We start from the raw sequence: 15143 nt of genomic DNA, 5'->3' as shown, positions 1-15143 counted from the left end.
ATTGGAGATGTCCAACGTGTGGAGCTGCTCAGAGTTTCTTTGAGAGCAAAATGGTTGAGATTGCTGGTTTTGCTCAGAATCAGCAATATGGACTTGGTGGCAATGCTCTTACTGGTGGTCAGAAGACTGGTTTAATCTTTGGCTCTCTTTTACTCTTCTTTATGCTTTTTTTGAGCGGCTATTTCATCCAATGATTTATATATATTTTCTCAACTTTCATGTTATTACAGCATGTCACCAATTTTACTTATGTTTCAATACACCATTATTCTCATCAATATGACACTACCATCATTTCTACTGGAGAGCCTGGTCCTTAATCTACCAATGTTAGTCCAGGGCTCGGATCTTTAAACTCGGATTTATGTTGGTTAGTTGGGTTGCCTATCATGTAAAGATGATGTAGACACGAATCAATAAGCAAACTGAAATAGATTAAGGAAACCAATAGACAAATGCTGTAGGAGGAACAACGAAAGTTGAATAACCAATTGCCAAAAGCTGTCTAAAGACTCTAAACAAGTTTTACTGTAATAAATAAATATATATAACAAAAGAAATGTCCCAAGGTACATTGTACATTTGCCTTTAGCTTTAGCCAGAAATTTAAGATATAATTCATGGCAGAAGATGAAGCGGGGACGTCATACAAAAGGCCATTGCAGCAAAAGAAAGGGACTCACCTGTACAGAAACCTCCCTAGCGCCTCAACTAACAATCTCACATGTTTGCGCCTCGATGACTTGGTTGTGTCTTGGCCTGATAAATTACTTTCTTTACCGGCTTTCCATTTGTTTCACCATACCCAACTCCTTCCCTGTAGTATCCACCGACGAAATTACCACCTGGCTGTGTACCGATCCATTGGGTGGGTGGTGAGGGTAACGGGTTCAAATTTGCATTAGCAGCTTCTGTATAACTTGAATACAACTGTTTGCTTCTGCTTCCGTTATCTTCTATCGATAAACCAGACATTCCAGCTCTAAGTCCACCACGGTTTTGCTGCTCTACTACTACCTTGGAGTTGTAGTTTCGGTTATAGTCTTGTGATCCATTTGATGGACCAGGATATCTTGGACCGTTGCTAAACGTTCCCTGTGAGCTATTGTTATACTTTCCATAGTAGTAATAGCTCGAGTCATCATCATAAGCTCTCCTGTGAGAAGAGGGACCCGGTGCTCTTGGTCTATTGACTCCACCATAATAATGATTACCCGGTACATTTCGGTAGTATCCATTTGGGTCAATTAATCCTGAAGCCGAACCAGTAGAGGATTTCATGTTAAGGGTGTTTTTGATCAGACGATGAGCTGCTTCTCCCAGCGAAGGTCCGGCTATAGCTCCAGCCACTTGAGGCCTGCACAGTAGATATATCTTATGGTTCCTTTAACCTACTTCACACTGATCTTCAAAATATCAGTCTGTAGTATAATCTCCTTACCTATCTCGGGCTTGTCGACGTCGGTTGCTATTGTCTTCATGCCATAAAGGGGGAAATGGCTTTATATCTGCTGACGTCAAGATCTGCAAATTGAACTTCCATAATGAATATTTTTTTTTGCAACGAATATTTAGCAGATAAAATAGACTAGCAAGAAGACATTGACATTTGAGATGCAATCAAATAGATTCTCCCAAACGCTAATAAGAAAACTTAAGTTTCTATTTCTTTTAATGCAGACAGGACTACTGTTCATGACGAACTCCTATGTGGAACCATACCTTGTCCGGAATGATCGCTCCTCTTGGTGGTTCTGAGATATGAGAGTGTTTGGCAGGACACAGGTACGTAACGTTTCTGGAAAAATTTAGAGGAAAATCTAAGTGAGTAAAGCAAGACTTCATCCATTTTATACAACACTAAGAATTGTGAAGCACAAGAAACGCACAAGGCTCGGTTCTGCTCAATCCATGGCAAACCATTGACAGGGGAATCCACTCTAGTTTGGAAACCATTCCTTCCACTAATCCAGAGAAAACCGTTCATTCCTTGGCTGCAACAAATACAAAAGAATTGAGGATTAAGAAGCTTGATAACCAGATTATACACATCTTGTTAATTATCAATTTAGCCAATCACAGAAAACCTAGAATTCGGGTCAATCATCCATGGAAGACATTCATGTGGAGGCATGTGCTGGTAGAAATGGTAGTACTGCAGAATCCGTTGGCCCAGTGGATGCGCGGGGTGTACGTATAACAAGTCAAGCATCACACTGTTGCGTTGCCGTTCTTCCACCTGCCAGATGGATACATACTGTAATTAGCCATTCTAGTCAACACAGACACTGCCATCAAAGCTGATGGCTACGTCAATCTAAGCTGTAGACCTACTTTATAACTAACAAAAAAACATTCTGAAAGTTCAAGAATCATCTTTCAAAAAGAATTATAGTTTCCTTTGAGAGAAAAAAGTTTTGACCAAACAATCTGCAAATATATTTGAAGTAAAGCTTCAGTTCAAACCGTTAGCGTTTCTTCAAGCTTCCTTGTAGCAGTTAACAATAATTTCTCCTCAATGAAAGGAAGTTTTGCAATACCCTGGATCACATCAAGTTCAAAACACACAACATCAATAGCTAAAGAACAGGATAAACAGTCTCAGTATGATAACATTATCACTTTATCCACCGAACACAGAAAAGCATGAACCTGCCAGGCGAAGCGCTTTCCATTCATGTCAATCTCAAAATCTATTAACAGAATAAGAGCTTATGAGTGTCCACTACCCATCATAAATATATAGGAAAACAACAATAAATATATATTCAGCATCAACAATTACCGGCAGGGTAAAATTTCAGGATCGGGGATGAGGGATCAGTCATCAACTTCCGGTATTCTCCAGGCAGAGCATTTGAACTGCGGCAACCAAGAAACACAATTTACATCACCACAGACCACAGGTGCCCAAATATTTATATTAAAGGTTCCACAAAAGGAAAGAACCTTGCAGCCGGCAATGTTCCCATTAACTGGTCAAAAGGTTTGAAGGGCTCTCCAATGAAAAATGTGATCTCCAAATCAGATAGATTCTTAAGATCTGAAGCAAATGGAGCATAATGGTATGGGTAAAACCTGAAATAATTAGAAGAAAGGGTTAGCAATCGAAGACTTGCATTTCATATTTGCAACTTATATATCTCAGCAAGTGACACCTATATCAAGGTCTTTCTCGAGAAGAGACCCATCAGTCTATTATAAAATAAGATATTCTAGTAGTTGTTAGAATGCATGGCTCTCATGGGAATAACATGACATCTCTATTTGTAAACTTTTTGTAAAAGTCAGACTGACCATTGCCAAGAGCATACACCTTGGTAGTAGTATCGGCAAACCCAGCACAAACCTTCAACATATTTTAGTACCTACAAGGAAAACAGGTTTTCAAACTTAATTATAAGTTTATGTTCATTCTTGAGTCATTTCAAGAAAGTAGTTCACTTCACGAGAACTGTGCAGATATCAAGAGTTATCTGCACAGTAGAAAACTCTCAACATGAGGGAGTTAATTGACGTAAAACTAACCATGTCTTGTTTAATTTGCTCAGTTTCCTCTGGATTGGTCGTACTAAGTTTCTCTGCATAATACCTCTCCTTGTAGCCTGGTTCTCCTAGCTTAATCNTTATTACATAAGTAAGATATGAGAAAGCTCCCAAAGTAAAAAATAATGGCATGTTGTTCAATTGCAGCAACATCTTTTGAAGAAGATAAAGAAAACTACTTAAACCTGGTANTTATAGTTGTAGCTCCTATACAATTTTTCGTGTTAATATACATCTCACAGGCGAGAAAACATATGCACTACACTATTTTACCTTATCGTCTATCGGTTCAGGTGGTACCTCAGATGGATCTCTTCTTGATCGTTGTTTCATTTCTTCATTGTTCTCCATTGACTGATACCAAAATCAGCACACCATTAGCCATAACTATGAAGACTGAACATAGCGGAAGAATATGATACAAATATCAAACCCATTGATTACAAGTGGAACTAGTTATTGCCTTATAAGGAGTATCATTCACTCAAAAGCGAGCTTTCAGGTAGTGCCTATAAGGGTATGAGCACCCACCTTCCCTAAAGCCTCCCAAGTTTTTTTATTTGTGTAAGGGGTATTAGAGTATAGGTTACAAATACCTGTTTTATCCGTGTTCTTTTCTGAAATATTTTATCTTCATTAACAGCAACAGCTTGAATGAAATGCTCTACCCTATCTAGTAAAACCTATTCAGTGCAGAAGAAAAGAAAATTGTCAATGTGTTAATGTATTATAAAAAATGAACTCCATGGATATAATGCAGTTCAGGATTTCATTGGCAATCATATAGCCAGACAAAATAGAAGCAACGCAATTTAATGGAAAACTTTACACAGCTCATACAAAATAGCAATGTGAAGCGAGAATGAAATGTGGGAGAAGATAAAAACAACGAATAACTTACCTCACCAGAATCTGTTAAATAGCCTCCCATAACTGAAAACTCCTTTCTGTAAACATGCATCAGCAAGTTTATAGCTCCCTGAAGTAACAAAGAAACGGGAGTATTAAGATTTAAAACAATTGAGTAACAGACTCTCTCTTTTTTTTTTTCTTTTTTCTTTTATTATCATTTTGATAATCCTGAATCCCCAATGGTATTATAGAGAATGAAACAGAATATTGATTCTCCACAGGGCTTTTACTATATTTTACAATCTACACTACCATCATATTAGGTATAATAGGTAATTAAGCAATGAAAAGCTTTCATCATGTACATACCTCTCGAATTTCCAATGTAGGCATATGAGGAAGGAAGTCATTGCCAACAAAAAAGCAAAGGAATACAAAGTCGTCTATAATTCTCTCAAAATTGATCACAAAAGGAGGATCTGGAATGGCCAATTCATATTGCAGATATTCTCGCAACACCCAAATGTTCAGGAACTATAAAAATTATTACATAAGTAAGATATGAGAAAGCTCCCAAAGTAAAAAATAATGGCATGTTGTTCAATTGCAGCAACATCTTTTGAAGAAGATAAAGAAAACTACTTAAACCTGGTATTTTTTCTTGTGGATTGGAATATCAGATGCTGCATTTGTGCTACCTGATTTTCCAGGGCAATCTGCCGCAAAGTGACCAGTTTGTCCACACACAAAGCATTTCTCTTGTTGGCCAGGGTAAGTGATAACCTGGAATGAGTAAGATGACTCATAATTTGACAGACTGAATATTACAGAAAATATAGAGCATATGGGTGGAAAACAAGCTACCTCTCTTAAAATTGAAAAGTGAACTTCATGTGTGGCTAAAGAGAGCATTATCAAATCTGCATCCTGCATAACAATATACAGCTCTTAGCAAGAAGCAATATGCAATATGTTGGAAGAAGCACCAACGCCTTACCAAGTAAATAGGAAGTAAAACAACTACATTGTGGGTTAACACTAACCAGACCGTATAGACAATGCCGTGTATTTGGATCAAAACNGAGTATTAAGATTTAAAACAATTGAGTAACAGACTCTCTCTTTTTTTTTTTCTTTTTTCTTTTATTATCATTTTGATAATCCTGAATCCCCAATGGTATTATAGAGAATGAAACAGAATATTGATTCTCCACAGGGCTTTTACTATATTTTACAATCTACACTACCATCATATTAGGTATAATAGGTAATTAAGCAATGAAAAGCTTTCATCATGTACATACCTCTCGAATTTCCAATGTAGGCATATGAGGAAGGAAGTCATTGCCAACAAAAAAGCAAAGGAATACAAAGTCGTCTATAATTCTCTCAAAATTGATCACAAAAGGAGGATCTGGAATGGCCAATTCATATTGCAGATATTCTCGCAACACCCAAATGTTCAGGAACTATAAAAATTATTACATAAGTAAGATATGAGAAAGCTCCCAAAGTAAAAAATAATGGCATGTTGTTCAATTGCAGCAACATCTTTTGAAGAAGATAAAGAAAACTACTTAAACCTGGTATTTTTTCTTGTGGATTGGAATATCAGATGCTGCATTTGTGCTACCTGATTTTCCAGGGCAATCTGCCGCAAAGTGACCAGTTTGTCCACACACAAAGCATTTCTCTTGTTGGCCAGGGTAAGTGATAACCTGGAATGAGTAAGATGACTCATAATTTGACAGACTGAATATTACAGAAAATATAGAGCATATGGGTGGAAAACAAGCTACCTCTCTTAAAATTGAAAAGTGAACTTCATGTGTGGCTAAAGAGAGCATTATCAAATCTGCATCCTGCATAACAATATACAGCTCTTAGCAAGAAGCAATATGCAATATGTTGGAAGAAGCACCAACGCCTTACCAAGTAAATAGGAAGTAAAACAACTACATTGTTGGGTAACACTAACCAGACCGTATAGACAATGCCGTGTATTTGGATCAAAACCAGGAAGATTACGTTGGAGACGAATGTATGACATTATCTTGTGTTCTCCTTCGCCCGGAACATTTGAATCAGAAAGTATTACCTTCAAATAATAATCCACAAATTCTTAGGAAGAAAAATTACCTTGAAAACCACATATGTAAAGGGGCAACGCTAACTAAACAGAAGCTAGAAGAATGCAAGTCTTGCACAGTTCGGAAATATCAACAAAGTTAGATGAACAGTATCACACCTTAACATATCTCCAGCCAGGGTTACGGTTTAACCTAGATTGGATGTAATACTGAAGAGCTACTGAAAGTATAGCCATAAAAGGGGTCCCAGGAGTAATGACATTTGAATCGGCGGTATCTGCTTTTTCTTTAGCAGACAAGATTTGGCCCTCAGTCTCAAATTCTTTTCTCAACCTATCTTCCTCAGCTTCCTATGAAACCAGATATAGTGTAAGCAACAGTGAAACCCATGCAAAGCCAAAAGTAAATGTAAAATAGGAATATAAAGAGACCATACAGCCTCTGCTGCATCCTTTGCAGCCCTGAAACGTCGAGAACGCTGCTGATTCATCTTTGCTCTGGGTGCAACACCATCTGCAACATCATAGATAATCAGACCCAATCCCATAAAGTAAAACAGACAGGGGAGAAGAAGGAAGCACAAGATCACCTATAGCCAAATAGAGGATCTTCCTCGGACGTATTAAAGTAAAGAGATGGTCAATGTACTCAAACATCGATTTAAATACATCATCGTACGTGGCAGGTGCAGGCTGCATCGTAATCAAAATAGGATTAGCTAGTAAAATCTTAAGGGAAATCAAGTATCACCATAAGACATATTAAGGTGTGACTGCCTAATACGATAAACTCAAATTCCAATCCCCTAAATCTAGTACCGCCAATGTTGGCCATTGCTTCCATTGACTTTTTTTTGGTAAGCAAAATCTACGAAAAGAAGCAGCAACTAGTACCCTCCTTATTCCTCTCCCATAACTGGTACTAAATCAAGATTAATCTTCTCCAACAATCTGCTAAACTCAATGATTTCATTTTTCTCAATAGTCAATACAAACAAACAAATCCATATATATATATATATATATATACTGAGTAGTACCTAATACAATCAGGTCAAACCCTGGACCAAAGCTATATAAATTACATACCTTTCCTTCAGGGTGGAAACAAGGATGAATGATACCATTCATGTCGAGATACAAATTATCAAATTCGAAGCCGTTAGGGTTAGGTCTGGTGATATCAACAGGGATTAGGTCACCACCGCGACCACCTCCATCGGTAGGTTCTTCCTCAACGACGTCGCTAATTGACTTGGGGTATCGGTCGGCGAGCCATCTGTAAAACGCCGGGACTCCCATGGCGGCGGCGACTTAGAGAGATCCGAGTGTTGGCGATTTCTTTCAGGCTCACACTTTTTTTTAGTTTTAAACAAAGAAAGATACTAAATTTCAACTTATTTACTCCCTTAGCTGTCACCACCAATGAGCTCCCAAATTTTTACTCCCTTAACTTATTTACTCCCAAATTTTTGATGCAATTTGAGAAAACAACACAAAAAGTTTTTGATGCAATGAGAAAGATTATAGATGAGCTCAAACAAGAATGCAAATTCAAGAATAATTTATGAACATTAGTTTCTATCATTATTAATTTATGATATTTATAGGACCATATGTGTAACGCCCCGACCGCCACCTCTTATTGGACCCTATGTCCAATCCCAGTCCATGGACCCACCTTCCTTAATAGGCCTCACGTCCTCTCACTAGGCCCGTGAGTCCATCCATATATGACGGCCGGTTTGCTACGTCTGGGAGATTTTAAAGACTTGTTACCGTCCCTACAAATCACCACATGATATTTCCCTGTGTTTTTTCCTCACTCGCATAGTTCCGACAGTCACTTCCCGGTAGGTCACTCATCTTGATACTACTCCAGCATAAGCACGCTTAACTGTGGAGTTCTCTCAGGACTCTTGACCGAAAAGATAAGTGCACTTTGGTGAGATAGGTGGCCAAATTAATTCTTTTAAACCTCTCCGCAAGTCTCTAAAACCGGGGTGTCACAATATGTTTACATAGGATTTCAAAAAAAAGTATTATCTTATTATTTTATCGAACTGTATCATTTTTTACACCGGCCCAACTCGGGACCGGAAAAATTTATTAATTTATAACGAGTATTAATTTAAAGAATATTAATTTATAGAGGTTCTACTGTATTTGTTTGTTAATTTTGTTTCTTTTGTTTAGTGTTTAAGATTGTATAATTGTATTTTGATTATTTATTCTAAAATTTAACCAGTTGTATACTGCTGACACGACGAGACAAAAATTTAGTTTTATTTATAATAATGTTACATTTTCGGTATCAAATTTTTTATAGTTAAAAAATTGAAATTTTTAGTGTTTTTTAGATTTAACCCATGAAACAGTTATTCTTACATTATTATATTTTTAAATTTTTTAGTGTTTTTAAATTTAACCCATAAGTTTTATACTTATTAGATTTAATCGGTGAAATAATTATTTTTACATTTTTCTATCAGCATATTAATAACCATTAGTGATTTTAATTTTTCATATCAAACAATATAATTCTTATTGAATATTAGAGTTTTTAAAGGGAAAAAAATATTGTATAGATATTTTTGGCATATGTTATTAAGTGTAATAAATTTCTAAATATACAAATTGTTTTAGGAAATTATAAACCAAATTGGTAGAGACATTTTAGGAATCTAATTGATTTTTTTTTTGTGCAATTTTTTTAAGAATTAACTTTATAAATAAGTATAACTTAAAGGGTAGAACACCAAATGTACTTAAAAAATATTAATATAGATTTTGGATTTTATTTTTGGGATAAATTTTTGGTATTTTGAAAATTCCATCTAACAAATAATTTAGTTTTCACTCTGCACAATTTGTTCTCTCTTAGATGACACCAAAAGTTTATAAAAATAAAATGTTTATAAAAACATTTAATATCTACAAGAAGGGTGTTGAATAAAAAAGAAAATCGATGTGGATTCATTTGAGTTGAATGCAAAAAAAGTGGAGACTTAGTGATACGTGTCAGATTGTGATTGAAGGGAGTGGGGAGAGAATGTTTTTCTTTTGACCGACACTTTTTTTTTCTTTTTATCTGTTGTTTTCCTATTGGTTATCCAGATTTTTATGTTTTTTATCTCCTCTCAATTATTTGGTTGTAATCATTTTTTTTTAAAACGAAATTTATATCAAAATTCATAATTTTTTAAAATCTATATATAGAGACCATTTTCGTTTCATTTGGAGATAAAAAAAAAATGTCATTTCTCACTATACTATATCTTCCTATCAACTCTTTATACTTTTAAAAAAAAAATTTGTTGTTAAATGGATCCCAATAATAATCCGTTTAACACTCAAAATTCTTCTAATCATCCGTTCAACTATCCAAATCCCAACAATTATCAGTTTCAAAACCAATCCGCAAATCACCCCAAAATGTACCAAATTATGGGTTTTCACCAAATTTTTTCATGCCATCAGCTGTCCCAAACTATCCTCCATATTTTGGATCGATGATGCCATATCCATCTCAAACACCTTCTTGTTCTTCTACTCCAATGGGTAATGTTTCAAATGTTGGAGTAAATGAATTTCCGAGATTTTCTACACAAATGGCTCTTGGTGATTGAGCGGTGGTACTGAAGCCACTCCAAATACAGAAGATTCAACTCCAACTCGCCGGAAAAGCCCCAAATGGACAACAGAGAAAAATTTGGTGTTACTGAGTGGATGGATTAAATATGGAACATACAACGTTGTTGGTAAAAACCAAAAAGGTGAAGCTTATTGGGGTAAAATTGCTGACTACTGAAATGAGCATTGCTCATTTCATCCTCCTCGTGATGGAGCTTCATGCAAAAATCATTACAACTACATGAATAAAAAATAGGCAAATGGATTGGTGCCTATGATAACGCCAAGCGTTTACAACAAAGCGGCTGGTCGGAGAATGATGTATTGGCAAAAGCGCATGAATTATATTCAAGTTCTACAAAAAGCCAATTCAATTTAATGTCAGAATGGCAAGCTGTTCGTGATCAACCACGTGATGGTAGTCAAGTAGGAGGAAACACTGGATATGGGAGCAGTGGATCGAAGAGATCCCGTGAGAGTGATGCAAGTGATTCTAGTTCTGTAGGATCTGTTGCTCGTCCAATAGGGAGAGATGCAGCTAAAAAAAGGGAAAAAGAAAGGTAAGGGCGCAGCTTTGGAAGTAGTCAACGAAGAGTGGAATGAATTCAAACAATTCAAGACGCAAGAGTTGGAACGATTGGACAAAATAACCATGAGGCAAGAGGAAGCAAACCAATTAATGAAAGAAAGAACTGAAGGTAAGAAGATGAAGATGTATCTAAAGCTAAGTGAAAAGGAACATCTTGATGACCGAAGTAAAGAGTTGTTGGAGAAGTTGAATCACGATCTATTTTGAAATTAACTATTCTCAAGTGTCTGGTTCGGTCATGTATTTTCTATTTTAATAATGTGTGCTTGTTTCAATATGCTTTAATAATGTGTGTATGTTTCTTTGTGTTTTTTGTGTGCTTGTTTTCTTCTTCTTTAATAATGTGTGCTTGTTTTCTTCTCTTTTAATAATGTGTGTCTGGCTCTTTCTCCGACAATGTAACCCATCACTCTCGACTTTTATCATAGAATCTAATCTATTTTCTTTTTTTCTTTTTTAATAATGTGTATTTGGCTCTTTCTCCGACAATGTAACCCATCACTTTCGACTTTTATCAGAGAATCTAATCCATTTTGTTTTTTTTCTTCTTTAATAATGTGTATTTGGCTCTTGCTCCGACAATGAAATCCGTGACTTTTGGCTTTTATCACGAAATCTAATCCATATCTATTAATTAAGTAAATGTAATGTTTGTTTGGAATCCGATGATATCAACCACTTAATTTCTTATAAATGAAACCTCATTTTTTCATTTTTGTATACCAATAACACAATCCTCATCTTACTAAAAAATATCAATAACACAATCCTCAATGGATCCATCTGATTTTCCTTTTGATGTCGAAGCTTACAAATGACAGTCAGAAATTGAAGAAAGATACATCGTGAACCGGTTTAGAGAGCGTCAAAACAAAATAGAAGAAGATTATCCATGTCGTAGCAAGAGAAAATGCTTTAAGAGAGATCATGTAGCCGTGAACTAAAGATTGATTGACGACTACTTTGCCGATCAACCTACATATGATGATGCAATGTTTCGTCGACGATTCCGAATGCGAAAACAAGTTTTCCTCCGAATCGTTGGTGACCTGTCAAGCAGTGACAACTACTTCACCCAACAAGTTGACGCAACCAATAAAGAAGGTATATCCCCATTAGCAAAATGTACCACAGCTATGCGAATGTTAGAATATGGTATGGCGGCAGACGCGGTCGATGAGTACATTAAAATCGGAGGTACTACAGCATTGGAGTGCTTGCGTAGATTTTGTAAAGGAATCATACATTTGTATGAGCAAGTGTATCTCAGAGCTCCAACTCAAGATGACCTCCAAAGAATTTTGCATGTCAGCGAGATGTGGGGGTTTCCGGGGATGATTGGAAGTATTGATTGCATGCACTGGAATGGAAAAATTGTCCTACGGCGTGGGAAGGTCAATTTACTCGAGGAGATAAGGGAACCACCACTGTTATTCTTGAAGCAGTTGCATCTCATGATCTATGGATATGGCATGCTTTTTTTGGATGTCCAGGCACATTGAACGACATTAATGTTCTAGATCGTTCACCAGTGTTCGATGATGTTGAACAAGGAAATACTCCAAAAGTGAACTTTTTTGTGAACCAACGCCCGTATGATATGGCATACTATCTAGCTGATGGTATATATCCTTCTTATCCAACTTTCGTCAAATCAATTCGTCTTCCTCAAAGTGAACCAAACAAGTTATTTACACAACACCAAGAAGGATGTCGGAAGTACATCCAATGTGCATTTGGAGTGTTACAAGCTCGATTTAAAATCATTCGCGAACCAGCACATTTGTGGCACATAGCCGATTTAGCTATGATCATGCGGTCATGTATTATATTACATAATATGATTGTTGAGGATGAGCGAGATACATATGCACAACATTGGACTGATTATGATCAGTCTGAGGCAAGTGGTTCTAGTACATCACAACCATTCTCTACCGAGGTGCTACCTGCCTTTGCAAATCATGTGTGTGCTAGATGTCATTTACGTGATTCAAGTGTCCATCATGAATTGCAAGCAGATCTAGTCAAACACATATGGGCAAAATTCGAGATGTTCCGTGATTAAAAAGGTTCTTAAATTTCTCTGTGTGATTTAAGTTAAGATGATTGTACTAATTAAGTTATGTTCGTTTTATTAGCTGTATTGTGTGTGTTTCTATTTTCCGAATTTGTAGTTTGTGTAATTTTATTTGTTTTAATAATAATAATTTTTATTTTTGTCATATTAAAATATTGGCTAAAAGTATAAAATTCAATTTAAAAATAATCATGTGACTTTTATTAATTTTAAATTACCATAAATATGTTGTTATCAAATTAAGTAAAATAAAAATAAAAAGTGAAAATAGTGGGGTAAGGTGTTGAATTTTATTAAACAAAATTGTTGGAGAGGTTAAAATTGATCTGGGTGTTGAATGATTAGGTGGAAGAAAGAGAAAATGATGTGGAGTGTTAAAAGATGAGGTGGAGGGTGTTGAAAAAAAAAACCATTGTACATGGTCTTATGTCACATGTTGTTCTAATACTGTGTCTTTTGTTTTTCTTTGAATAAATTTCGCAGTCCTAATTTTTTTTTTGTCAACAAAACATTAATTAGAATAGGACTCCAAGAATGGTAGCCTTGATAGTAGGTTTTTCACCAGTATATCAATTCCCTATGCAGTTATAGTACAAAGGGTTATCAATCCAAATGATTGTTTTGTTACCAGATAAGATGCAATCAGAAACAAGCAAGTCAAGCCAAGCAAAATAGGGGTATATGCTAACAACCTAAGGGAAACAGAAAACATAAAATAGAAAGAACAAAAGTCAAGAACAACTCGAAGGACGAGACGATGCTGGTGATCGAGTACCAGGTCGGATTGGTGGTCGAGTTGATGTAAAAACTGTAAACAGTCAAGATACGAAAGCTCCTAATGATGGGGTAATCGGTTCATAAGAATTTCTAATCAACCTAGAATGGTTTACAAGCCTCAAGCAATCTATTCCCTAGAAAATGAATTTCTAATCCTTGCTAATCCACTCTCGTGGTAGAAACAATCAATCCTAATCACTCCCTTACCCAACTCTTGTTGGAGAAACATGACCATGCAAGCATTAAAATCAAATTCATTATTGTCAATAAACTCCTTATACATCTAATCTCTTAGGCTAAGTGAGTAAATCTCTGACATTAGTTGATTCAGACATTTTATCGAACACCTCTTAGTGTGGAAATGTCTAAAATCTAATCCCAACCTCTCAACTCGAAACTAGCATTATGATCACTAATCCAGAAGAAAAATTCATAAAAGTAATCAAACTAAAACATCATAATCGATTAAGAACACCTACTAGCCTATCCTATCCCTAAAAACTTTGGTTAACTACTCAGATCTCATGGCAAAGAACATAAACCTAGAAATAAATTAAAATTGCGTAATCAAAAAGATGAAAAAGAGATAAAGGTTTTATTAGAAAGAAGCAATATCAAAATGTAAATAGAATTCAAGTTGAAAGAATAACAAAAGCTGGAAAAGAAAATGCTAAGTTCTAAAAATCGCTCAAAGAAAATTTGAAATCGGCTCTCTCTGCTTGTTCCCCAAAAATGGATTAAGAGGAGGTTTATATATGGAAACCACTTGACCTAGCCGCACCATATAGTATCCGAATCCTAACCCGAGGAGGTGTTCTACCCTAGCCTCGAGCTCTACTTCGGGTGCATGGTCGGATAGGCAATTAGGTGGTTCAATTCTTTGATCTGGATGTATGTACGTTGACTAAAATAAGAATAACTCTTGAACCACACCTCAGATTGGCTTGAAATCACCATATTTGGAAAGCTAACGTGATTTCCTATAACTTTCATGAAAACTTTAGAAGCTGAATCGCAACAGAAAAGCTTCATTCGATTTGAAGCTGAATCCTTCAAATCTTCTTGTGTAAACCCCATAAATGACACCAGATCCTTCCTTGTGATAGGTGCAAATTGTCAATCCTTCTTTTTGCTCATTTTAGGCTCCAAAGTACTTGTTATTATCCAAAATACAACAATGCAACACACTAAAACACCTAAATGCAAATATCTAAGGTTAAAGGACCTAAAAACACTAAGGACAGACTCTTAACAATGCAAAAATTGACAAAAATATGGTTAAAAATATGTAAAACAGAGAGACATCAAGCCTAAACTAGAGGAAAGGTTTTTATAAAAGAAATTGATGAGAATAACGATCTAGATGACTGAGCAAGATAATCCACCTTCAGATTCGACGAGAGTGAAATATTAGACAGGGAAAAGAGTGGAAAGGAAGCCCCAAGCAGGTGGAAGTCATCTAGAATATTATAAAACGCCAGCCAGTCTTCAGGGACTTGAATCATCACAACTAGTTCTTTACAATCCGTTTCAAAGCTCTGACAAGCAACTCCTCTAACAAAGATACTCTCCATAGA

General features: G+C 35.9%; 2 protein-coding genes and 1 pseudogene across 2 annotated transcripts in view; 2 read left to right on the top strand and 1 right to left on the bottom strand.

Moving 5' to 3' along the window:
* The window catches only part of LOC104700969 (rubredoxin-like), a gene marked incomplete in the record, with an annotated part of 2004 nt that extends 1704 nt beyond the window's left edge, over positions 1-300 (top strand). The window contains 1 exon segment of the mRNA XM_010416587.2: positions 1-300. Within this exon segment, the coding sequence (XP_010414889.1) occupies positions 1-194 (194 nt within the window).
* Positions 418-7937, bottom strand: LOC104700968 (5'-3' exoribonuclease 4). Its single transcript, XM_010416586.2, has 22 exons — positions 7577-7937; positions 7078-7180; positions 6925-7001; positions 6647-6838; positions 6377-6496; positions 6198-6260; positions 5982-6116; positions 5703-5867; positions 4448-4525; positions 4143-4229; positions 3821-3900; positions 3529-3625; positions 3298-3368; positions 2950-3078; positions 2786-2862; positions 2653-2693; positions 2467-2541; positions 2088-2239; positions 1890-1994; positions 1723-1798; positions 1442-1524; positions 418-1357 (listed from the first exon to the last, which is right to left on the bottom strand). The coding sequence occupies exons 1-22, from the start codon at positions 7787-7789 to the stop codon at positions 721-723; spliced, it is 2856 nt and encodes a 951-aa protein (XP_010414888.1). The 5' UTR covers positions 7790-7937; the 3' UTR covers positions 418-720.
* On the top strand, positions 9812-12777 carry LOC104704544 (annotated as a pseudogene).

This window comes from Camelina sativa, chromosome 7 (assembly GCF_000633955.1).
Source record: "Camelina sativa cultivar DH55 chromosome 7, Cs, whole genome shotgun sequence".
NCBI lineage: Eukaryota > Viridiplantae > Streptophyta > Magnoliopsida > Brassicales > Brassicaceae > Camelina > Camelina sativa.
This window is presented reverse-complemented; position numbering and strand designations above follow the sequence as displayed.

Excerpts from the sequence above, each read along its gene's own strand:
- LOC104700968 (XM_010416586.2), bottom strand. The coding sequence starts at position 7,789 with ATGGGAGTCCCGGCGTTTTACAGATGGCTCGCCGACCGATACCCCAAG. Across the intron at positions 2,694-2,785 it reads CCTGAAATTTTACCCTGCCG|ATTTTGAGATTGACATGAAT; the intron begins GTAATTGTTGAT and ends TTCTGTTAATAG. Across the intron at positions 1,799-1,889 it reads ATTGAGCAGAACCGAGCCTT|AAACGTTACGTACCTGTGTC; the intron begins GTGCGTTTCTTG and ends AAATTTTTCCAG.